At 36.2% G+C, this 27103-nt stretch overlaps 1 protein-coding gene across 1 annotated transcript in view; it reads left to right on the top strand.

The window, feature by feature from the left end:
* Positions 1-27103, top strand: part of Gbe1 (1,4-alpha-glucan branching enzyme 1) — a 240595-nt gene that overhangs the window by 99148 nt on the left and 114344 nt on the right. Inside the window, exons 4-7 of the mRNA XM_021184815.2 lie at positions 14653-14778; positions 15602-15737; positions 18051-18141; positions 21790-21999. Coding sequence (XP_021040474.1) covers positions 14653-14778; positions 15602-15737; positions 18051-18141; positions 21790-21999 — 563 coding nt within the window. The remainder of the gene's footprint in view (positions 1-14652; positions 14779-15601; positions 15738-18050; positions 18142-21789; positions 22000-27103) is intronic.

Below are 27103 nucleotides of genomic sequence, written 5' to 3' on the forward strand. Positions count from 1 at the left end.
GCTCTACTCTTGCAATTAAACTTAAAAGGCTTAAATAAGCATGGAATGTGGGTTTTCCTTTAAACTGCTTTCCGATCCCTAACAGGTTGTGTGTAGAAAGTGTCATTTATGTAGTCACCATCCTGGCCGTGAATTCCCAACTCCCTCTTTTGGGAAGTCAAAGCCACACTGTTACATCAAGAGTATAGTTCTCACACTTAAGCACTCTCTATTTCTTTCCTGATTATGAAGAAGTAAAATCTTGTTTCCCCCCGCCTCTGAGGTGGCCCCCGTGAGAGATCCTGATACTGGTGCAACACGAAAGCGTGAGCTCACAAATGAACATTTCCATTTCCTCAGTGTTGAACCTCATCCACTCCATGGAGTTTGAACTCAGGAAACTTGTTATTATTTCAGATACTCCCATTTTTCTTTTAAGAGAAGAAGTTGTTCTTACTTTGTGGACATTAGGAAAAGTTTATAATGTCTATAAAAAATTAACTAAACCAAACTTGTAACAGAGATGAAAATGACCATCAGGGGCCAGCCTTCTGCCTCCCATCAACTTTTGATACATTGTGGGTGTGCTTCCTACTCCTTTTTTTGTCACGCATTTATAAATCTGTTTTTCCCTGACCCTACTTCCTATATGTATATGCTATTTATTATCATAAAAATATCATTAGACTGATCCCCATCCCACTTAAGTGTATCAAGCATCCCTTAAAGATTGGACTTTTATTTTACTTACTCAAATCAAATATACACCTAATGGACTCATGCCCACTTCCTGAGTGATGCTCAGGATAGTAGGCACTTCTATTTACTCTGGTATGCACTCTATATTAGTGTGAATGTAATGCAGTTATAAATGTTTATTTTCTTAGAATATTTTATACATGTCTATTTTATTAAGTACCTAATACCTCAAAAGAATCTTGTGCTTTCTTGTTATTTAAACTGGAAGGTTACATGTGCACTGCAGTGGATTACCAGAACTCATTCATTTGCTATCTTGCTTTTCCCTTTTTAGTTCTTTTTGTATCTGGATACTAAAACTACTGTGTTTTTATCCTCTGAATTGTACAACAGTGGTGACTTTTTTACTGGATGAAGTTTAGCTAAAAACGGTAAATAGAAGGTCATTAAAAAAGAAGGACCATAAGGTGATTTTAAAAAGAAAAAAAAAAGGGGGGGGCTGGTGAGATGGCTCAGTGGGTAAGAGCATCCAACTGCTCTTCTGAAGGTCAGGAGTTCAAATCCCAGCAACCACATGGTGGCTCACAACCATCCATAATGAGATCTGACTCTCTCTTCTGGAGTGTCTGAGGACAGCAACAGTGTACTTATATATAATAAACAAACAAACAAACAAATAAATAAAAAGAAAAAATAAAAAAACAAGGGCTGGAGAGATGGTTCGGTGGGAAAGAGCACTTACTGCTCTTCCAGAGGTCCCGAGTTCAAATCCCAGCAACCACATGGTGGCTCACAGCCACCTGTAGTGAGATCTGACGCCCTCTTCTGGTACTGTCTGAAGACAGCTACAGTGTACTAATGTATAATAATAAATAACTCTTTAAAAAAATAAGAAAAAGAAAAAACAATTAAAATCACCCAAAGAAGACTGCTATAAATATAACATAAAAAGAAAATATTTATAAGCATCGGGAACTGATTATTCTATTTGTATTTAACTTCACTTTGGTGATTCTCATTTATATCCTTAGTCTTCATAAATTCCTTTCAGAATCTACTCAGAAATAAGCCTCCTTATGAGATTGCAAACTCTATGTCAGCCTAGAGAAAGGGAATAAATGTAACAATCAGGAGACTCCATGTGACTATTTTGAAACATGGTTGCGATTTTTTCTGAATTTTAAAGTACATTCTTTGCATATACACTATAATGTTATGATGCTATAATACAGATTGAAGATTATATAGTATAATGGGTTTTTTTTTTGCCCTCTGACAATACTATTTCCATATTTGTATCACAGTAGATTCACTGCATCATCATGCTAAATATGGTTAGCTTGTGATGGCCGATTAATTCTTTGTCACTGACTGATGTCCCATTTATAAGCAGTCAAGGGGACTGACTTGGAGCGGTAGCAGTAATGAAATGATGGTTTGCAATGTTTTGCATTGGTGATTACAGACAGTACTTTTTATACTTCTCCGTTCTTATGAGTGCCCGCACCAGTCCTTGAAGGATACGTTTGATACTTGGAAAAGGAAGACCACAGTCACCATTACCTTACAGAACTCTATAACTGGGGAATAGACAATTTTACTTTGGACAGTTTACATGAGTATTTGATTGATACTAAAAGCAGTTGGAAGCACAGTTATTCCGTCATTTGTCTCGTAGGAGCATCTGTAATCCTACTAACCTCATTTCTCACCTGGACAGCATCAACTTTCTAGAGGGGAACATATGCCTAAACCAATAATTATTGCAACAGTATGGTTAGGTTATAAATAATATATTTTCTGTTTCCAAAGACATATTGCAAGTCCATGTAGGTTGGTGGGGCTGTACAGAAACACTTTTGGCCTCTGCCACTTCCTGTCCTCTGCACTTTAATTTTCTATCCTTGCCTGCCAAATTGCCAAAATGACTTTATACTCTTTATGTTCTTTGGTTCTGTAATCCATATTGCTTTTAGCATTTCTTCTTGTGAGGCTGCATTTTCTGCCACTCCTCTTAGACTTGCTTTGATCATGAGCTTTGAGTGGGGTAGCTGGGTTTGTTCTTCTCTAGGGCGGTCATTTGCTGAGGTTTACAGCCTCTGTTCTCCATCCTTTCTGCTGACTGAGAGCTTGTGTTTGTTCTCAACATCTGTTATATTTTTTACACAATATTCTTTGAAAGTCTGTTGATAGAATATACATATATTTTTGAACTTGGACTTTGAAGACACATGCTTGGAAGGAAGGAATTTTGTGGTTATTTTTGGCAAAAAAAAAAAAAGCTGATTCTGACTGTGTATGTACTCAAGTATAGGAGAGTGTGTATAGAAACTACAGACTCTGTGAGCTACTCCATTTTCACCGACTAGATGGTTTTTTTTGTTGTTGTTGTTTTTTGTTTTCTTTTTCCCATTCTGTGCCTAAGAAGATAGCATTTTGTCAGATTAAGCACCATTCAAGGTTCCTGGGTTAAAGAGATGGAGGTCTGTATTATGTAATTAATTTACGAATTCTCTTCTTCTGGATTTTCCTTAGGACCTACTATGAGGCCAACATTCCAGGGAGTGGGAAAATGGTATTCCAAGCTTTGTAATCTGTCTTCTACAGTATTTATTGTCTCTGCTACTGTATTCTCTCTTCAGAGGTCCTGGGCATTTGCTTGGTGACAAGGCATTACTTGTTATAACTTAATAAAAATTATGAATCAATTGATAGCTAAAATACTGGAAGGAAATAGTTTTGTTTTAGTAGTAGTAGTAGTAGTAGTAGTAGTAATTTAATTTGAATTTTTCTTTTCTCTTTTTACTTCTTATGTAGGTAATTCAGAGGCATCTAGACAGTTAGATGCTATAAAATATTTCTGTTTACTAACTGCATTTCCTAGAAATACTTTCTAATTATGATGTTTTCTCTTTGTATTCATGTACTGCAAATATCTTAAATTTGTTTTATGATCTTCTCTTCTTTCATCCCTCACTGTGTTCCTCATATATTAAATGTGATTCAAAGTCTGAGGAACTGAATGCAGCCTTCTATTGTACTGTAGAAATATGACGTTTTAAAAAATATAAGCCATGTTTTTAGGTTGGTTTTTTTTTTTTTTTCCTGCTGTCGGTTACATAGGCATCTATTTTTCTCTTTTCTTTCTGACAGATTTATCTTTAAATTGTGTGGATGCCTGTGTGGTTTTGTGTGTCACTATGTACACACAATGCTGTTGCCTGTGAAGGCTGCAAGAGGGGGCTTGTGCTCCTTCAGAGCTAGGTAACTCCAGGCACTGAGAGCCAAACGCTGGTCCTCTGGAAGAGCGGCTAGAAGTCCTAACCACTTAGCCAGCTCTCTAGGCCATCCTCTAGTTTTGTCAAGCTAGCTTTTATGTAACAGTTGATCTTTTAACAATATGTCAGAAAAGAACAGGAAGAAGTTACATTTTGTGACTTAGTCAGTTATTATTTTTGCTCACGTTTCATAGCAATCTTAGCACTTTCACTAAGTATGCCCTCAAGTTATAATAAATAAAGGTACGTATATAGGGTGTAAACTTTTGCTTATGGAATAATACATGTTGTTCCACCTTTTTTATGTTTTAGACAATTATATTTAAATTGAAGCTTTATTGAATACCACCGCTAAGTGTATGTTAAATGTCAAAATTATTGTTTAACCTCTTCAAGTTTAAATGTATTTCTCTCATTCTCTTTTCTCTTTCTGTCTCTCTCTCTCTGTCTTTTCTCTCTCTCCATCTCTCTTTTCCCTCCCTCCTGCTTCTTTTACTAATCATGATGTTTTCTCGAATCAATAATATAATGTAATAATAATATTAAATTTCTCCCCTGTGAATCAGTTTATCATAAATAGGGAAAAAAGTGAAAGAAAGATCATTTTGGAGAACAACATTAAAATTGCTGTTGTGTGTCTTTCCTACCTATCCCAGCAACGCAGAGGAATTTGGTGATTTGAGCATAGCTGGGTGAGAAAGGTTTCAAGTGAATAACTGTACACTGATCATCCTCGTATTGATCACTGCTTCTTCGCATCTTCATTGTTACAGCCACCGGTGCCCGAGCCCATTATTAAAGGGTCACTTCAGTTCTTAATAATCCTTTGTAGCCACAAGGAAATGTATACAGAAATCAATTGACAAGAGGGCATCAGGTGTCCTCAAGTCACATCTTAAACCACATAGTCATTGCTTCCTGCCATATGAAATATTTTTTCCATTCACACTTTATGTCTATAATAATTTCTCTATCCTTGTTTATATACACCTATTTACAGATACTACTTGTATCTGACAAAATACCACTTGTATCTGACACAAAATATAGATTTTTTTTTCTATAGAGGATAAGAGAATACTGACAGTATCAAAACCTAGTGTTTTGAGACTTTTATTTGTAAGGAATTTATGAGTGCCCAGAATCCAGAATTTCCACCATTAGCTAATTTCCTTATAGTCATTAACTACTCTTGAGGAATATATCTTAGTGTACATTAAATATGCAATTAAATGATTTCTTAGCTTGTAAATCTTAGAATTTCGGATCAGTAGATGGCTTTTGGGACCTCTCTCTTTCTTTCTCTGTTTCCTCCCTACCCCCGGAGGGTGAATCATTCCCTACACCTGAATTTTATTTTAATGAAATAGCACTTAGAGTGATTGCTTAAGAATCATATTCATTCCTCAATTGATTCAATTTATCATGAAATAGCCTTTTATAATGACACTTAATAAAACGTTTTCCGAAAATTTTAACTGGTCCATGGTATGGCACGGTCCTTCCTTTTCCTTCTGAGTGTATGACGTAGGTTTTGTATTGGCTTCCTACCGGATTACAACTGTGTTTACTTAATAGAATTGCAGCCTTCACTGCACACGGATGAACCTCTTTGAAACTCACTTTTTCATTAATGAAAACTCACTGATTTTTTTTACATCTCCCCTCTCTTGGCTTTTTTCTTCTTTTATTACTATATTGATCCTGTAATATCTTACATGCTTAAATCCTTTGTTTTTATATCATAGATGATTCATTTGTTTTGTGGCCCAAGACACCCAATCAATCTTCAGCTGATTACAGCGGCTCAGCATTGCTCCCTTCCTTTTGACAGAGGCGTACTTCTCCTCACTTGCTCAGGGATATCGTTTTCAATACTCGATTCCCAAATCTCTAATAATCCATTCGGATTTTCTCTTTTTGTAGTAGCCTCCCTTTTTTAAGGCTTTTGTTCAGGTAATGTTCTTGAAAGGAGGCAAGCATTTTATCAGTTCTGCTCAGTTGTCTCTTTATTTCTTAAATATTTGTCTCAGTGGAAAAGCAGAGATAGGAAAAAAAATGTAGTTCTAATACTTATTATCTGGGTTAAAAGAATTGGGAACTGGGTGTAAGCCTTGGGGGAGAGTAATTATTTTTATAGGAAGAAAACATCTGTCTTTCTAAACCATTGTAAGTAAGGGCCTGCTTTTAGAAGAAACAACTACCGCTTTCCATTCATTTCCTTTGTCAGTATTCTGCAGTTTCTTTCTCCTGTATAATAGAGATGAGGCTTTTATGTCTAGTTCTAGAATTTGTGTTAAGACAAAGGCAAAGAACTGAATGTCTTGTCTCAGAAAATAATCTGTTCTTGTCCTATATGGGGGTGTTCTTTATCCTAATGTTTGGTATAATTTTTGTGATCTTACAGTGATAGTATCACATTATAGATTAGTTTTGTGCCTAATATGTTCAGTCTATGAAGTTCTTTGATTTGGTTAGTAAAGTATTTTAACTGTCTGTACACAAATTCTTATGCATCCAAGTTGGGCAACAAATCTTTCTTTTCTTTTAAATTTTTCATCAAAGAAAGAAAACTAAATTGTCAGAGCTTGTTTCAAAATGAGCAATCCCGTTTATATATTCTCTTGTTATTTTATAAATGTCATACAATTACTCCTTTTGTAGCTAAGCCACTGGCCAGGCTATCATTCCTTCATCTGTGTAGTACCTACTATTGCATAACACGAGATACAGGGGGCTTAGTCTAATCACTTAATCTCTTATCCATTTCTCTAAATCTTTTTGTCATTGTACTCATAAGGGATATGATGAGGATATTTTTATCTGTATGCATTTTATCTGTATATCTGCATATGTTTTATCTGTATATCTTACATAAGGTTATATGAGTGTAACTTAGGAACTTAAATGAGAAAATATATGAACCTTGATATCAGTATAAAACTATGAAAAACCTACTTTTTTGTTTTGTTTTGTTTTTAAAATAACAGCCATGTTTATTTAGTACTCAAAGAAGCTCAGTATACAAATAACATTCATATCATTATGGCTCAAATATAACCCTAGGTTATATAAAATAACCAATGAGTTTTTACAATTAAAAAAAAAGATTCAAGAAGTGTTCATTAGTCAAAATTTTCTAGGTGACTAGAAACAATAATATTACAAATATACTAAGGGTTTTATGAGATGGCTTATACAGTAAGAGCTGAGTAGTACCATAATGGATATCTTCATGGTGGTAAATTTGAAACCCTGGTAACTGCTCAATCTGTGAAGCTAGATAGTTCATCAGTTCCAATCTAGTGCTGAAGATGTGGGGGTTTCCTGGTGGAGTCACTGATTTCAAATCCATTGTTAGAACTGGAAGAAGCTGGAGGTTATCATCCACAGCAATAGTAGGATAACCATGTTCATCAGCAAAAGTGTGAAGGCAAGGAAGCCATCCATTCTGCCTTTCTCTCTGACCCCTGCTCTTGGTGACCAGTAAAGATCGTACTAGCTCTAGGAGAGTTTTCCCTCTGCAGTTAGATCTTTCTAGAGATAGCCCCCACAGAGTTGTTCAGATCTTATCTCTTAGTTGATTCCAGATCTAGTCAAGTAGAGAATAATATTTATCCATCCCAAGTACCTTGGTCATAGCGACTATCTGGATATACCTCCCTCACTAACAGAAATGCAGAGTTAAAGTTCACTAAACCACCAACCAAAGAGTCCACATGGAGCGACCCAGGGCTCCAGCTGCATATGGAGCAGAGAATGGCCTTATCTGGAATCAATAGGAGGAGAGGCCCTTGGTCCTGTGGAGACTCTGCCCCAGCACATGGGAATTCTAGGGTGGTGAGGCAGGGGGAAGGTGGATGGGGACACATATAGAAGCAGGGGGAGGAGGATGGCATAGGGGGTTTGTGGAGGGGAAACCAGTAAGGTGGGGAAACATTTGAAATGTAAATAAATAAAATACCACTTAAAAAGGAAAACAAAAAGTTCACAATGAAATACATTTAACTATTTGAAAATATTTCTAATTTTTTTCCTTTTAATTAGAAAATTCAGAATGAATGTGGTGTCAGAAACTTGGAAACAGAACAGCCTGGAAACAGTCTGTGTTGCAAAGAGACCATGTCTTTTCTTCAGTAAATATTTTTTCTTGTGCTGGGTTTGGCAGTTGTGATGGTTTGAAAAAGTTTGGGCCTCATAGACTCTCGTGTTTGAATGCTTGGTCCACGGGGAATGACACTATTAGGAAGTGTTGTCCTGTTTGAGAAGGTGTGGTCTTGTTGGAGGAAATATGTCACTATAGGGGTCGGCTTTGAGGTCTCCTAGCCTACCCAGAGTAGAATCAGAGCCTACTCCTCCTGTGCCTGAGGACTATAGTCTCCTCCTGTCTGTTTCCAGCCCCATGTCTGCCTGCACATTGCCATGCTTCCGGCCATCATGATAATGGTCTGAATCTCTGAAACTGTAAGCCAGCCCCATTTAAATGTATGCTCTTATAAGAGTTGCATTGGTCATGATGTCTTTTCACAGCAATAAAACCTTAAGATAGAAGTTGGTACCATGAACTGGGATATTGATATGCTAGGCGGAGCATGCTTATGTTTGGAGGAATGTGGGTGTTGGGACTTTAGAGTACAATGGAATGTTTTAAGTAGGGCTAATTGGCCCATGCTAGTTGAGACACAGAAGACAGTGGCGTTGAGGGTCATTTAATCTGTGGGGATCAAGAGGTTTCAAGAGACAAATTTTAGTATGTTGCCTGGAGATTGTTCTTGGGGTATTTGGTGGAAAATATGGCTGCTTTTTGTTTTTGTCTAAAGAGTCTGCCTGAGCCTGAAGTGAAAAGATTCAGTTTAATTGTATTGACAAAGGAATCTTAAAAAAAAAAAAAAAAAAAAAAAAGCCAGCATAGACTGAGTCCTGTGGTTCACTCTTCTAAAGAGTGTTTTGATCAGATATAGCAAACTGAGAAAGGAGAAATACAAAGCCTATGGTTCAAGAATTAAAAAAAAAAAAGGTGCTACAAAGTAGAATGGAGCAAAATCCTGCTTTTAAGCATCTGAAATGGAATTAAGAGAGTGGTAACCTCTGGGCAAGATACCAGCACTGAAGAGGACACAGTGACAGGTGCATTTCTGAGTTTGAGACTAGTCTGCTTTTAATTTAGCAAGTTCCAGGCTAGCCAGGGTTAGGTAGGAAGACCCTGTGTCAAAAACAAAACGAACAAAACAAAATAAAGCAAAAACAATCACAAAATCAAAACCAAAAAACAACTCATTTTATTTTCATATTTTTTATGTGAAATCCCCCCCCCCATTTGTGTGTGTGTGTGTGTGTGTGTGTGTGTGTGTGAGAGAGAGAGAGAGAGAGAGAGAGAGAGAGAGAGAGAGAGAGAGAGAGAGAGAAAGGCGGGGGGAAGACTATTCAAAGGTCAGCTTGAGAAGTCAAATCTCCACCGATGGAGAAGTGACAAGTGCATTAGAATTAATCTCTTGATATATTGGTCATTCAGATATGTAGAGACATGCATGAAAAATGTTCATAATAAGCATTGTACACAGTTTTGGCTGTACTCATTGAGATAAAAGTATTTTTATATTACTGAGTACTTTATAGGACAAAACTTAGGCACTACTGTGTTCCTCCTGTGATTTCTACACTTCATCATAACTCAGCTGCTAATTGGTTAACAGCTCACAATTTACAAGCCCTTCCTCTGCAGTCTGTTTCACATGATTGGAAGGCGTGTACGTCACATTTATGCATATATGTATGATAACATCATTTTCCATGATGTTCACTGTTTTAGTCAATTTTCTCACAAAAGTAGGAGTACAGGGGGAAATAAAGAAGAGATAGCTTTGTCTCATACCTTCGAAATGACTTTGGTTGCATCCTTTGTGAAATAGTTTCTTTAATCATTATCATTTTATTGATTCTCTACAATTTTTCTTTATTTTGTTTTGTTTTTGTTTTTTCTTTTTTGGTAAATGACTGCTCCTTCTAACATGAGATTTTTGAGATTTTGGTGGACTAATTTGGGCAAACTGAATATTATTTTATATCTGCATTTTTTCCTGCGTATCTGCTACATATTCAGTCATGAAATTGGAGTTACTTCCAGCACCGTCTTCCAGAATATGATAACGCTTGGCTTGTTATAACCAGCTGAGCACATCCCTGTTTTTATACAGAATTTCTGACCACCTGAAGAGAATCCTTATTTCAGCAATTTTCCAGTGCATCGAAGACATTCTTTTGCAAGAAAGATTTCAAAAGATATTCATTCCATGACGGATCACTGATTTATTTATTTATGTTTTTTTTTAGATATTGGCCATTCACTAAACTTTCTTATATTGTGTATTCGAGTTCCAGATGACATTCTCTCTATATAATTTGACTTTACACAGTTCGTATAAGTCGACTGGACATCTAGAGATTTCTTTTATTAACTCTTTTATTTATTATCATAATGTACTTTTAATATAATTTTTACATAAGGTATATAAGTAGTTTGATTATTAAATAAGGCTCCTCTAAAATAATTAACATTTATATCAATGTTAGAAGTTATAATCTCACAAATTATTACCCACATAACTGTTATTATGCTTCCTACCTATTACTGTACTGATACATTTTATTGAGTAAATGGGTGTCCATAAGGTAATGTCTAAAAATTTTTAAACTAAAGTAGCATGAACCCCTGGAATTGTGTGGTTACATAGTTCATATAATTGTAATCTTTAGTAATGTTTTTACATTTATAAGCTAAACAAGGGATAAAGTGGTAATTGAACTACAAATGGACAATAAAATCTGTCCTCCCCATAGTCTGTGTACTTACGTTAGTAAAGCTTAATAATTTTTTTCATAATTTGAAAAAGCATTTCTCAATTAAGGATCAGTAGTGTGTTTTTAACATTTAGACATTATTCATTATTAAGTTTTTATTAATAAAACATTAAATGATTATTAGAGAGGGACATCATTTTTATGGATACACTGTGATTGCTTCCGTGTAACTAATTACATAATTAAAATTGCCGAAACCTTGAGATTATTATTTATTAGACTTCTACTCTGATAAATTGTATTTAGAGATTTTTATATTCAATAGCTGTGAATAAGATCTTCCCTATGAAAGTATCAAGTAGAATTTTGCACCCATTCATTAGTAAATTTTAAAAGGTAGACTTATTATAGCATGCAAGAATACTAATATCTGAAATGTGCTAAATGGAATCAGAAGTTATTAGAACATCAGAAATATTTAGGAAGCCAAGTCCTCCCTCCAAAATAATATCTATAAACAAAAGAACAGCCAGGCAGTGGTCGTGCACTCCTTTAATCCCAGCACTTGGGAGGCAGAGACGGGCGGATTTCTGAGTTTGAGGACAGCCTGGTCTTCAGAGTGAGTTCCAGGACAGCTGGAGCTACACAGAGAAACCCTGTCTTGAAAACAAACAACAACAACAAAAAATAAAAAACACAAACAAAAACACCCATAAAATATATTATATCTTTTTCTTTATTAGTTTTCCTCTTGGTTTGATTTATCACAGTACTATTAATTGGTTTCTAAGGCTAAAGACATTGTGAAGAGGCACTGAACATGAAGTGTTTATCCTGGACAAGGTGTGTTAGTGAAGAACACACAACAGGGAAATCATTAGAAAGCTATGATGTAACATCCATATAATTTTCTCATTTTGTGGAAAGATTGACCTACACATCATTTGAACTTTTCTATGAAAGGAGAATAAAATGAAAATGACATTCTTTACAATAATATGTGTCCCTAGGTATATGTAAAAGACAGGAGAAGCAGAGCAGTTGGGCAAATGATGCATTCAGTGCCTCTCTGTCTGGTATGTCCTTTGATTGTATCTTGTGACTTTTTCTGTTACCACTTCATAAATTCTGGCAGAAAGTTTCAGACTTCCAGGTTGAAGACAAATGATTTATTACTCAGAGCACTAAAGAAGTTGAATACTATGTTTTCTCTGCTTCTTCATTTTCAAGCCCCACACAAGGGAAACTGGAGACTCAGCTCACTATAAAGACTATAGCTAGTGAGACTATAGCTCACTCAGAGGTTTTGCATTGCAGTGGGCTGGTGAGTTTGGAAACATCCATTTTTATGTAGCACGCAGTAAGTCTGTCTGCTCTGTAATCTTTACAAAGCTGACTCTAGCCCGACCTTCAGAAATGGTGTTAGCATCCCCAGCAAGAGCATTAGATTCATTCTGTAACTGAACACTAGGTGTAAGAGCCTGGATGCTGAGAGTGGGTCTGTTTCTTCTGGCACTTATAAAATAGTGGCTTATGATGATATCTGAATGTACTGAACAGTCAGCAAAATAATGGTCCAACATGATGTTGTGTTCTAATCACTAAACAGAAAAGAGAGCTAAATATATTATGTTTCTCAACCTGTGTGTCACGACCCCATTGAGTGTCAAAGGATCATTTCACAAGGGTTGCATATCAAATATACTACATATAAGACATTCACATTATGATTCATAATAGTAGCAAAATTGCATTTATGAAGACATAATTTTATGCTTGGAAGGTAACCACAACATGAGAAAATGTATTAAAGTAACTCAGCATTAGGAAGGTTGAGAACCACTGTATTAGAAGAATACTATTACCCACAATTGTTTCCATCTGAAAGAATTACAGGGATGGAAATGGAGAGGAGCCTGAGGAAAAGAAGATCCAGTGACAGGCCCAAAGTGGGATCCAGGTCCAGGGGAGGTCCCAAGGCCTGACACTATTACTGAGCATATGGAACGCTTACAAAAAGGGATCCATCATGACTGCCCTCTGAAAGACCCAACAAGCAGCTGAAAGAGTCAGATGCAGACATTTGCACCCAGCCAGTGCACAGAAGCAGCTAACTCCTGTTTTGAATTAGGGAAGGTTGAAAGAATTTGATGAGAAGAGTGATCCTATAGGAGGACCAGCAGTCCTAATTAATCTGCACCCATAAGATCTTTCAAACACTGGACCACCAAACAGACAGCATACACCAACACATATACAGTAGAGGACTTCCAGGTCTATGTTCATTCAGAGATGATGTACCTAACCCTCAAGAGACTGGCGGCTCCAGGAAGTTTAGAGGTCAGATGGTGTTGAGGGTGGGGGCATCCATGTGGAGACAGGGTATGGTGGGGAGGAGGTGTAGAATGCAGAACAGTTCGAGGGTGGGAGGGGAGGGGTGGAGAATGGAATATTGGAGTGTAAAAAAAGAATTACAAATAAAATTAAATAAGAAAGTCAGAGAGAGAGAGAGAGAGAGAGAGAGAGAGAGAGAGAGAGAGAGAGAGAGAGAGAGAGAGAGAGAGAAAGGAAGGAAAAGGGAAGGGAAGGGAAGGGAAAAGGGAAGAGGGAAGGAAAGAGGGAAAAGGGAAGGGAAGGGAGAAGGGAAGGGAAGGGAGAAGGGAAGGAAAGGAAGAAGCGAAGGGAGAAGGAAAGGGAAGGGAGAAGGGAAGGGAAGGAAGAAGTGAAGGGAGAAGGAAAGGGAAGGGAGAAGGGAAGGCAGAAGGGAAGGGAAGGGAAAAGGCAAGGGAAGGGAAGAGAAGGGAAGGAAAGGGAGAAGGAAAGGGAGAAGGAAAGGGAACGGAGAAGGGAAGGGAAGGGAAAAAGGAAGGGAGAAGGGAAGGGAAGGAAGAAGGAAAGGGAGAAGGGAAGGGAAGGAAGAAGGAAAGGGAGAAGGGAAGGGAAGGAAGAAGGAAAGGGAGAAGGGAAGGGAAGAACAGGGAAAAGGCAAGGGAAGGGAAGAGAAGGGAAGGAAAGGGAGAAGGGAAGGGAAGGGAAGGGAAAAGGAAAGGAAGTAAGGAAGAAAGAAAAGAAAAAAAGAAAGTTATGTATTTCCATGGCTAGTCAAAGATAGATTTTGCAAGTGATATTATGAAATACTAATTTGTTATTGTCTTAATATATCACAAAAGTGAATTGATTCTTTAATGTATCATATTAGGATAAACTAATATTTAATAAGAGTCCATTGACTTCATGATGAATATAAAAAAGATTTGGCACTTGGTCAAAGGTATGTTAGAAGTTATGATAAATTGATGTATATGCATGTATGGATTACAACATCAACATAAAATGTTCTTTCAGAATTTAATAAAATTATAACCAAAGCTTTGTTATGTTGAAAATAATAAGAAAAAGTATTCTATTTACTGGTTATAGTATTTATTTCCATTTAATGATATTTTAAAACTGTGTTTGTATATGTATACATTTCAAATATTAAATCGTTCTACTCATTCAGCATCTGAATATGTTATAACTTATTCCCACAAAGGAGAAAAGATGGTGATGGCTGTATAATTACTTTTTTCTCCGTCCCAAGGAACTGGAATATTTCCTCTGGATGATTGACTTACTGATAGCAATTTCCAGATAATCTTGTCTCTTTAGCATATACACTATGTTTAATAAACTCTATTAGTTGGTTTGCAAACATGGAATTTGGGAGAGAGTCATATAATATATAACCTATCTTTGCTATGGTAATAACAAATGAGCAAAGAATTTAACTATATTTTTGTGGCTATACACCTGGGAACTCACCTAAATTCTTAGCTCATTCTGCTCCATTAATGGTTGTGGACTCGTTTAGACTTATGGGCCTATTCTAAATCAGTACTGCCTCCTTTTTTTTTAGGTCGTTATTACTAGTAAGAGTGGCGAGATACTGTATCGCATTTCCCCATGGGCAAAGTATGTGGTTCGTGAGAACAACAATGTGAACTATGATTGGATACACTGGGCTCCAGAAGATCCCTATAAAGTGAGAGCAACAGATTTTAAATAATTGCTTATTTTGGTATTTCAAAGGCAATGGATTTTTACTTGTATAGCTTTTATGGCCATGTTCAAATTCTTCACTCCTTGTTAAGTGTTTTGCATGATAGTGTTCCTATATTATTCATCTTATATCAAAGTCTGTCATTTTTTTTGCCAATGAACATAGAGGTACATTTTTCTTTCTGCATGTTTTGAAGTTTGTCAAACCAGTACATTTCTATAAACATATTAAGAAAGAAATATTAATATTTGAGTTACAAATTCTAACTTACAAAGATTTAAATAATGTAATATTTTTACTTCCAGGAATGTGGAGTTAGATTAGGATGGATTAGTGTAGTCATGACAGGGGCATTGGGATGGCAGACGATCTGATAAATGTATCAGGGGACTTTTTTGTTTGTTTCATTTTATATATATATATATATATATATATATATATATATATATATATATATATATACTAATTTTCCAGGCTTTTATAGTACTCAATCATACTAATGAAGGATTTGTATTGAATAATTAAATTATATGTACCTATCAAGACTCTATATTTTTCCTAACGTGTAAGCTTTAAAAAGAAAAAAAAAAAAAAAAGAAAAAGAAAAATATCTCTCCAGTCAGTGATGCTGCATTTGCCATTCCGTGATTGGGTTTGAATAAACGGGTTTGTTAATCCAACCCTGTAGCTGACAAGGAACACAGTACATACAGCCATTGCCACTGTTTAATTTCCCATGCTCGACTAGGTAGTGCTACAACTTGAACTCTCAATTTAATTCCATATGTAACTCCATCTTCTGTAGTTCAAGCATTCCAGACCTAAGAAACCAAGAAGCCTAAGAATTTATGAATCTCATGTGGGAATTTCTTCCCACGAAGGAAAAATAGCTTCTTACAAACATTTTACCAGCAATGTACTACCAAGAATCAAAGACCTTGGTAAGTAATAATTGTGATTTTTTTTTATTCAGATAAAATTTTAATGAGACTGTTCTCTTATTAGAAAAGCTAATTACAAGTGTCTCTTTTTTGAGTTACGAGATTAAATATGTAATAGAAATGCATTTTATTTTAGGCTTCTCCAATTGCTCTGTAATAGTGATAGCATAGAGAAGAGAAATGGAATAAGATAGAGCATAAGCATTCAAGATATTATTCCAATTTCAATTTAAAGTAATGTGAACTGATGGCTTCCAAATTGTAGATAAATATGCAAGTGTAATTACTTTCCTACAGAAGATAACCTTTATCATTTGTCATGGCCATTGATTATAGCCTGTCCATTTTAGTATTTTATAGAGAAAAAAAATCTTGTATTTGTAAGGTGTCTAGAATTCATTTTGGGTCAGTTATTATATAGTGTCAATGTCTGGATGACTTTTTTCACAAACATTTCGGACCACATTTGCAACACGTTGAGATGTTCATGTATGAGACTACCATGACATAGACTGCCCTCAGAGAAGCAACAGAACGAATAGTATTCGGCTGACTACTTGCTTGCTTCAATAGATATCATTGCTATTATTTTTCTTTTTATAGATAATGCTGTTCATAAAAAAAAAATGCAGCGTACTTGGTACCTGCTACACTAGCTAGACAGGAAGACAGAGCACATTTAATTATATCACTTCTGCCTGGTTAGTTGTTAGCTACAGAAAAGATTTAAATGGAAGTCAGGGTCTAAGGTTTCAGTTATGTATAGGTCCCAATTATCTGTGATTTTGAAGTATAATTTCAGAAACCATAGTTAAGTACATTTATTGTTAGCATTGGTGGATAGGCATGACGTTACAAATACTTATTGAAGAATTTCTTTCCTTATCATAGAACAATAAATTATTTATACCTGGCTTTTAGTATGGGCTCAGCAGCACTAGATGCAATGTTGTTTGCGTTGCCTAGCACCGTCCATAGAGAAGACAGGAAAGGAGGCATGGCTAGTGCTATTCAGACTGGAAAGGAGGCATGGCTAGTGCTATTCAGATAGACAGTGGGAATCTGAGGTGCTGCTTTATAGGAATAGTGCCTATTATATAATGGGGCATGAACTGAAAACTCGGAGTTCCATTCCAAGATATATAATAATTTTGTCCGTCATCTGAACAAGAATCAATACCCACGTTTCTGTTGGATTTGATAAAATTACATTACTTTCCTTTTTCAACAACATGCCAATGGTAAGACCATGGAAAAATGCTTTTAATATATACATTCCCAATCCTGCCTTTGCATGTGTAACTGATGGAGAATCCATAATGTGTAGTCACAGGAAGCAGCAACCCAGCAGCTGAAGAGAAGAAAATTCACTTGGATTGGTTTTCGCAGTTCAGTTATATTTTTAAATCATTTTTCAGTGAATCTGCTTTTATGTACTCCTTAAGAAAATTATGAAGCTCATATGGATTAGACATTAGAAAAATAATAAGAATATTTATTACGTGTGTTGCAAGAATATAAGCTTCTAAGCAACCAGATAATATGTGAAAAATGATCAAATTGTTTTTGGATGAAAATAACCTGATTTTTAAAGTTTTTCTGTTTTATGTTTTCACTATAAGGTCAAGAGGTTCTATCTTTAATTATTTACTTGTGGCTAATTCTACTTCTGCTATGAATTTTTAAAGGCTAATCCCTACCTTTTGAGTGAGTTTATTTACCAATAGAAAAAGACATATTCATATGGAGAAGGAATGGCTGTGGGTATGGCCAGTGTTTGTGTGTGCACATGAAACCCACTGTTATTTCAGAGCAATTCCTCAGGGACATTACTCCTGACTTCAAAAGAGCTACTTTGTAGACAAACAAATGAATTTGGGAATTTTTCTCAAGCTATATGTTAAAAGAGTCGGAATCCTAATGAAAAGAGGCAAAGGAAAATGCTATATCTTGCAATCAGTCACTTTCATTTAGCCCCATAATCTTCAGTATGGATATTACAAGTAACTGAAGTTTAGCATATGCAGATTCCCATGTTTAATATTCTAAAGCAAAATTATGTGTACATTTGCATATCATTTGTTACTTATTAAAATGAAGACATTTCAAATAAGTAGGCAGAATGTGACTCTAAGAGACAAATGTCCGATTGTGTTAGGAGGTCAGACAAGTAAATTGTGTCAAAGTGGTAGAACTTTGCTTGATGATTAGAGCTTCCAGATTCTTTGTACAAGTTATGTGTTCAGAAAAAGAATGTTCTTTTAATTCTTTTAAAAATGTAGTCTTGACTTCCTTTGGATTTTGTGCCTATAGGGTATAACTGCATTCAGTTGATGGCGATCATGGAACACGCTTACTATGCCAGTTTTGGGTACCAAATCACGAGCTTTTTTGCAGCTTCAAGGTAAAAATGAATATTTCACCTTTATGTGTATTCCAAACTATGTAATCAAATGGAAGTTTAACATTCAACCTAGTTTTGTTTTGCAGCCTCATTTAGGATTAAGGATTAACAGAAGGCGAACGTTTTCTTGTACTGGGGTCACTTTCTTCAGATGTACATAGCCTTGATTGGCCTAGATTTCCTGTCATGCTCCATGGAATGATGGCAGCTGATGGATATCTCCTTACTCACTGAAACTTATACTTTTCGATGAATATACTTTGTCAGAAACTGTGTCCTGCCCAAACCAATACTAAAGAACTCATACCTTAGTGTAGGACAAACTGATATAAGACAGAAGCCTGTAGGTAGGATATACACTGCATAGACTGCTCTCTCACACTTCAGTCTCCCAGAAAATGGGTCTACAGGGAGAAAGACTACACTAAATGGTCCCATGCGCCACAAATTTGAATCCCACGAATTGTCTAATCCCAACATTAATTCTGCCTTATGCAATTTACAGTGTGGGGAAAATAGACATAAATTTAGTACCCAAACATAGAATGTTTTCTTCTGTTAGTAACAGCTAACAATAAATTGTTGTTCTAATACCCCAGATCGACTGTAGATTCAGTCTGATGTGATATTTGAAGTGGACTGAAACCGTATTAATAGTATAGTTGAGGATATAAAGTTAGAAGTGGGCTTAAATATGTAAGAGTCTAGAAGGAGATACAAAACAATTTCCTTACACCTAATTGTAGTTCTTGTTGCATAAGCTACACACACACACACACACACATACACATGAATATAGTCTCTGTGTCTCTGTGTGCTTTATAACTGTTATTTTCTGAACTCATTCAATAAGCTGTCTCTCTGTAGTAAACAGTGTGCTTGTTAAAGCCACTGGTGACCTTCATGCCTGACACACAGTGGCTTTTCTTGGTTACCTCTACCTGTGAGAATCATTTGACCCAGCCACATCCTTCCACTTCCTTGGAAGACTTTTTTTTTTCTTTCATTCCTGAACAATGTATCCTGCCATGGCCTCTCTCCCCTCACTGTTTGCCCATGTTCCTTTGCTCCTTCCTTCTGCTCCCCCACCTGCATCTCTCTCCTGAACAGGAAACATTTCAGTTCTATTCCATTTGGTTTCTATCCCTTCCTTTAGCGTTGATGCACTTTCCGTGCAGACTCCCAAGTTGAAGTTTCTGGTTCATGTAGGCTATATTCCTCAGGACTCTGGATCTCTAATCCTTGTCTTCAGTGTTACAGATTAAATGCCTCACCATGTCCTCCGTGGTCCTTCTCCCTCATTTTCCTAACTCAATAAGTGAGATTTTCTAACTGTTCAAGCCTGGATCTCTGTTCGCATTATACTTTTCTATTCCATTTCTGTCCGTGTCTGTAACTCTACTTATTATAAACCTTAAGCCGTCTGCCACTCAATATTGTAGCCTAAATCTGGCTGCTCACCTGCCCCTGTGCTCCTCTGCTCCATGTTGCCAAATCTTTTACTTGGTTTATTTCAGTAGTTCTGCACTGGCCATTTGAATTCTTTTGTCTTCATTATATTGATCTTGATTCAAATGTCTGTTTTCTGCATGATAGCCTAAGGAAAGCATTTAAAAATATTACATCTTATGAATCCCCTGCTCAGATTCCCCTTCAGTGATTTATTATTACTTCCAGAAAACCACAGACTTACCATTGGTCATAAAACAGCATTTATCAGACAGGCTTGCTCTGTCTCTGTCTCTGTCTCTGTCTCTGTCTCTGTCTCTGTCTCTGTCTCTGTCTCTCTCTCTCTCTGTCTCCCTCTCTTCTTCCCTCCCTCCCTTCCTCCGTCACTGGGCAATGCCATTTCATGTCTAGTTTTGCCTCATATGCTTTTAGCTCCCTGCATCCTCCCTGCTCCTGTACCCACACTCACTTTGCTGATACTCTTCCTGGAGATGTGCTGAGTCTTTTCGCTCGCTTCTTTGTTGCTCAGTATTACCTATGAGAACCTTTCACAGACAACTGTTTTTAGAATACTGCTTTTTTTTTTTCATTTTGCCTTAGAAGCATTGTTTGATATGCTGTTCTTCATGTGCTGTTCATGTTTCTCTCTCCTCACCCTAATGCAAATTCTAGAACAATGATGTCAATGATGTCCAATATGCCACCTTTAGAATCTGGAGAATCGCATAGCTCATGGCAGATACCTTAATACATATTTGATGAGCAAAGAAGAATGAAAGAAATGGGTGAAGGAAGTGTGGGGCTGCACATTCTAGAGCATGTTGTTCAGTGAGTAGAGCCAGCTCAGTCTGGCTATTGTAAGAAAATCAGTGAGAACCATGCTGCAGGTGAACCTAGTGTTGTGAAAAAGGTCCTTCTCAGGACCACAGTCTTCTCATGACACAGTCACAGTGTTTTTCTAGAGGATAGCAAGATTTGTTTTACTTTTAAAGTGACAGCATTAGGGGGTCTGGTAGGTTGATATTGTTGTTCTTCCTATGGGGCTACAAACCCTTTCAGCAACAATATCAACCAACAAGACCCGACCCGCCCTCCAAAAAAAAAAGTTTCCAGGGACTAAACTACTAACCAAAGTGTACGAGGGACTCATGCCTCCAGCTGTCAGTGTAGCATAGGTTTGCCTTATCTGGCATTAGTGGGAAGGGAGGCCCTTGGTCCTGTGGAGGCTCGATGCTGCAGTGTAGAGGAATGCCAGGATGCTGAGGTGGGAGTGGATGGGTGGGGGAATACCCTCATAGAAGTAGGGGTAGGAGTAGGGGTGGCATAGTGGGTTTGAGAAGGGGAAACTGAGAAGGGAGATACCATTTGAAATGTAAATAAATAAAATAACCAATAAAAAAATTAAAAAATAAATTGACAACTCTTAATTGGCCAGTTGAGTTGTTCATTAGGACAATTGCTACATGCTAAGCATTGTACTATGTCACCAAAACACACATATCTGCAGCCTCCGCTATGTAGAAACATGTCATCTGATGGGGAGGAGAGATCATAACAGTATCAAGGGCACTTAGGTGTCTCATGGGCGAGGTTGAGGAGATAGTACTGGAGAGATGGTCCTGAGGAAACAGAAAGCATTCTAGAAGGGATTTTTATTTCTGACTACAGGTAGACCAGGAGACTACTTACAAAATACCTATTTCTTCTGCACGTGTAACCTATTGGTCACACATGGCTCACTCTCTTAGCCCTCTAATTCTGGGGATATATTTGATTTAGGAAAAAGCACAGAATGGACTTCCCTCTGAAAGAGGTACTCGAAGGGCCCTTTATCACCAGGTCAGTTATATGCAGTCAGGGATGGGCAGCTGGAAACCGTCAGTGACCATGATTGGCTAGCTTTGGTTATAGACGTCACAAGCCGAGAAGATAAAAACCAGACAGTTTTATTATTTTATTAATCCAAAATGCAAATTTGGTTTAGCCTATCCATTCAATTTAATAGCTTTAGTTCATTAATGTTTTTACTTAATGCTTTTAAATGATTTTAGCGTAAGTAGCACCTTCGAGTGTATATAAGTAGCATCATACTGCATTTGCATGTTTAAACTCCTTAATACTTTGCCGGACATAGACATTGCTATGCAATAACTGTTTGGTTTGAATGTTGTGGAATGACTCTGTACTCTTTACCTTCAGTCGTTATGGAACTCCTGAGGAGCTGAAAGAACTTGTTGACACAGCACATTCGATGGGCATTGTAGTCCTCCTAGATGTGGTTCATAGCCATGCTTCAAAAAATTCAGAAGATGGGTTAAACATGTTTGATGGGACCGATTCCTGTTATTTTCACTCTGGACCCCGAGGGACCCATGACCTTTGGGACAGTAGATTATTTATCTATTCCAGGTAAGTGCATGTAACATGAAATGTATTGTTGTTGTTTAAAATTCATGTCAATTATTTTCAATAATCAATTTTGTGTGTGTCCTTTTGCTGTTAGTTGCTGCTTTCACTTTGATTCCTAACACTATGTGAGGAATTGTAGCAATTGCATAGTGCCCCTATTTGTGGCATATTATGTCAACTTTCAAGTTTATAATATGTTTTAAAAATACTTTGATGATATTGACACTTAAAATTTTATTGTAAGTCATTTATTATTAACATTTAAATGGTAGCTTTCTCTCATTTGATCAATCATATAAAATCTATTACAAAGAAATATTCATTGTTTTAAATCGGCTACTTAAAACTCAATTTCCTGACTTTAGATGTCAGCAGTACTTAAATGGTTCTGTTTATAGCTAAATTACCAAACAAAAGTGAGATGATGTTGTACATATCCCATATCCCATTTCAGGAATAAATAAACTAAGTTTGAGTGTTTAAAAAAGAATTTTTTCTTTGCTAGCCTATACACACACACACACACACACACACACACACACACACACACACACATACACACACACACACACATATATACACACACATATATACATATACATATATAGGTGTGTATATTTATATAGATAGATAGGTAATGTGTGTGTAGATATGCCACCAAAAATATAATGTATATATGTTATATTAGATTATAATATATATGTGCATACATTATATATAACTTGAATATACTTTTCCTGTTGTGTCCCATGCAGCATCTTCATTATAAGCAGAACATCTACGTTCAGTATGGATTTTCTTCCATAACTGAAAATTTCTGCTAGGTGTCAGCTGTGACCCTGAGACACCTCATGCACTACTTGTGTTTTTTTCCTAAGAGACAGAATATTCATTATAGCCTTTCCTATAGTTTGGCTCTGGTATTTAGTACAGGATCACTTCTGCTGTGAATGACTGGTAAGATTCATCAGGTTAGGGCAGTGGTCCCCTCATTCAGTGGGAAAACAACAGGGATGTTAAAACCCGAGTTATGAAATCTCCATGTATAACAAGATTTGATCACAATTAATAGACTACTTCACAAATTCAAAAGAGGTAATTAAGATACCTGCCCATGTGGAAAATTGTTTATCTCTACCATGTTCCTGCAGTATAGATAATTATATCTTAAAAAGGCAATGTAATAATGCACTTCTACATTTGAAAATGCAAAAAGCATACTAACCCAAAATAAAAAAGTATCCTTTATAAATATGAATACTTGCTTTTTTTAAGGCTATAAGTGCATATCCCTCTCATGCATATAGCTGTGTAAAAACTCAACACTTCACATTTACTCTCTTCATATGATAACTAGTCTGTCTACAATTTTGAGTGTGTGCCTTATTCAGATGAAATCAGAAATGACAATTTCCATTACATATTTTAAATATAATTTATTTTCTACTCTTTTCCTCTGATCAGTTGATTAATGTTACAATCTATTGACAAATAGATATATAAGTGGTGTATGGTTCAATTAAAGTGTAGGCTTGTTCTTTAAAACTTTAAAATGATTTTAAAAATAATTATATGATTGCTCAAGAAATTCGTCTATATTGAATCACTTCTGCCGAGTGATGTTGCTCATTTTCATCATATCTATATGTCACAGGCTGTCACCATTTATAATCTCTGATTCAAGTGCCATCATCAAACTTATCAGAATTAAATCTCTCTCTGAGTAATGCCAGCGATCCTGACTGTACTATTACCTGCCATGAATAAATTTCCAATCAGGAGCTGCCCATGTTTTAATTTACTGTCTACTCCAAGGATCTGCCTTCTACGTCTGCTAAATTACAAATGACAGTTCATAGATGAGAAAGGGTTGTCCTTTTTTGGTTGGTACAGAGAACATTTTTGATAAATTGGTCACCCATAAGTTCCAAGAGTACCCAGAAATGAAAAGTAGTGGTTACAACGTGGGGGACTTCAATTTTGCATTTCGCTTACACATTCCTCTGGCATTCTACAAACTGACTGTATAAAACAATATAAGATTGGTTGAAGTTAAGTCCCTACTGTGCCTTAACTATCATTATCCAATTGTCAAATGGTTTTCCTTCTTGTTAAGTATCACTTTTCTTGATAAGATTCTGCATCTCACAGTCAAGCTAATGATCATCTTCCTCTTAAAGTTCCTTTTGGATGTGAGATTAGTATAACTACATTCTATCATAATGGGCTCATAGTGTGACAACTACTGAAGATAGCCTAACTGTATCCTAAGTTAATCGGCATCCTTGAGAGGAAGAAGCAAGTACAAATCAATTTTCTTCTTCTTTAATCATAATTATGTTTGATAAAATGCCCCTTAGATTAGACAGCATAATATTTAGGTCTTGTTAACCAAATGATTCTGTTTTACAATTTGGTGTTGAAGAAAACGCAGGAGGACCTTCGCTTAAAGTATATTTTAAACTTAAAAGTTGGTTAATGGTAATATAGCGTATGATTTTTCTTCCTATTCATTAATTTGATGAATGATATTGATTATCTTTGATGTCAAACTAATTTTGCATTCCTGACATAAGCCCATATAAATATAAATGCAATTATTCTCAACACAATTTTAGCAGATCTGTACATGTGCAATAAGTTCATTACTAAAGCAGTTCTTAATGATAAATCTTCAATGGTTATTATACATTGATGTATTACTTAATGAGCATATGACACAACCATAATTAGCAATATGTTTAAAAACTATGCATCCAGGACATGGATGAAAATGCCTAATATTATATTTAAAATACCGGTGTATTCATAGCTTGTTTTTTATCATTAATAAACTAGCTTTTCTTGAGAAATATGAATACCCTTCATGTATAGAAGTTAGGACATATGTGTTTCTTATTTCAAGGTTTAAAATTAAAAAAAAAATCTGTAAATATTTTGTGAGCTGTATTTGGGATATAACCAAAATTTTTTTCCCATCAGTTTATTATTTTCTTTAGTTTATATCCTGATCTCATGCTCCCCTCCCCCCAGTTCCCATTTATCCTGCCCCTCCCCCCTCCCCTATCCCCTTCTCTTCTTAAATGCTTAGGCTTTAAACATATTGTTAATTGTGGTTGTATCATAGGTCACATGTCAACGTTTCCACTCATGGCAACACATTGGCACCTTCACCATTTCACATTAGCAGTATCTTTCCATTTTGAATTTTCAGAGGAGACCTCATCATTTTGTAATGAGAACGGCAGAGTATACTTATGTGCTTGCATAGCACTGTGATACTTTATGGTGCTTAGAGAGACGTGTATCTTAGGACGTATTGCAAGATATATTTGATTAGGAAGCTCATCATGATATTGAGAGCAAGGAGAGATATATGAAGGGGTTTCCAAGGAAGACAAAGAAGGGAGAATCGATGTAATTGTATTATAATCTCATAGAAAGAAAACAAGAATAAGTCTCCCATTATTCAGTTCAAGCCAGACCCAGCATCTCTCTGTTTTTCTTCCATCTGTCAATCTAGAGGGAGAACTCTTAGCTACCTCTCCAGCACCATGTCTGCCTGAGTACTGCCATGCTTCCTGCCATGATGGCAATGTACTAAACCTCTGAACTGTAATCCATCTCCAGTTAAATGCTTTCTGTTATAAGAGTTGCCTGGTCATTTTCTCTCTTCAAGGAGTAGAAACCCTAACTGTGACACAGAATGCAATGTTGATGTGGGTTCAGCTGCCTCAATCAGTATACTGTAAGGTGTGAAAAATGAAAGCTTATAGTTTGGGCTATATGACCAGAAGAAATCAAACAATAAAAAAATGAATAAACACCACAAAGGAAGAACCTGATAAATTCTTGATATGCATCATAAGCCTTTAGTCACAATGTACTTGCGCACTGTAGATCAGTTCAGGGCCATATGTAGGTCAGTCAAAGAGGTAGAGGTGACTGGAGAAGTTCATTTCAAGCAACAGGAATCTTGCTTTAGTTTTGTTTCCTCATCCCATTTCCAAAGGATCCTTCACTATTATGGTTTTCAAAGGCCTGTTTTTAGCCTTGCTGAATATACAATAAAAATATTCATTTGTTTCTAATGTGGGTAATATACTATGAAAGTGTAGAGGAATGTGCTCTGGAGCTGACTGATATAGCACATATCAAGACCTTTTATAGATTAAATAAGAATAACTGCAAAAATATACATTTTTAAAATTAAGCCTCTTCTAATCAGTTCATTAATTTGCTCATTTTTTTAGCTGACAGACGTATGCAGCATCTGTCATAACTTGTACACTTTAGAGGTTGTAATTTTCAGGACATTTACATTTGTCACAAAATACTGAAATATTTGTTCCTAATTTCTTGGGATAAACCAGAGCTTTAAGATTTTTATTTGATGGGATACAGCATAATTTTAGACAGACAAATTGTGTTCCATTTGTTGTTCATAAAAATAATGTGATTCAGTATCGGTTAGCCTTAAATGTAGCTTTAGCAAATAAACTACCCCTCAGAAGGACCACGACAATTACAAACATACCGCAATAACTCATAGCTTATTCATCATTAAAATTCATTAAAGGGATGGTTCAATTCATTTTAGGACTGGTGTTAATAGCTTTGAAGCTATTTGGTATGTAATAACAATAACCTGGAACCTTAAAAATATTCACATCTAGTGCCCCCCCCTCCTTTCCTTTAGTATTTATTCCTGTTGAAGTCTGAACCTTACTTGAGCTTGATTAAGGAAAACAGTTAAGTCTACTCTTTCAAAGAAAGTCGAGTTACCTTCAAAACTCAGACAGACTAATTCTCTTTGGTAGAAAAGATTAAGCAAGCTTCTATATCAACCTAACCTGTCTGGAATTGAGTTTGAATAGTAGAAATATCGCCTCTCTCACAGGCTTCGTGAGATTATTCAGCTTCTCAGAAAGGTTTCTATTGATGCCAAGCCAGCAGAGGGGTGAGGCTTTACTGTCTTTGTCTAAACTTTGTTCCTGGCATTATCTGTCTCATTTATTCCTCACACATCTGCAGCATAGGTGCCCAGGGATATCATGGGAGCATCCTGAATATTTTGGTCTCACTCACCTGTAATAACTCCTTC

This window comes from Mus caroli, unplaced genomic scaffold (assembly GCF_978045245.1).
Source record: "Mus caroli unplaced genomic scaffold, Mus_caroli_1 scaffold_17, whole genome shotgun sequence".
Lineage (NCBI taxonomy): Eukaryota > Metazoa > Chordata > Mammalia > Rodentia > Muridae > Mus > Mus caroli.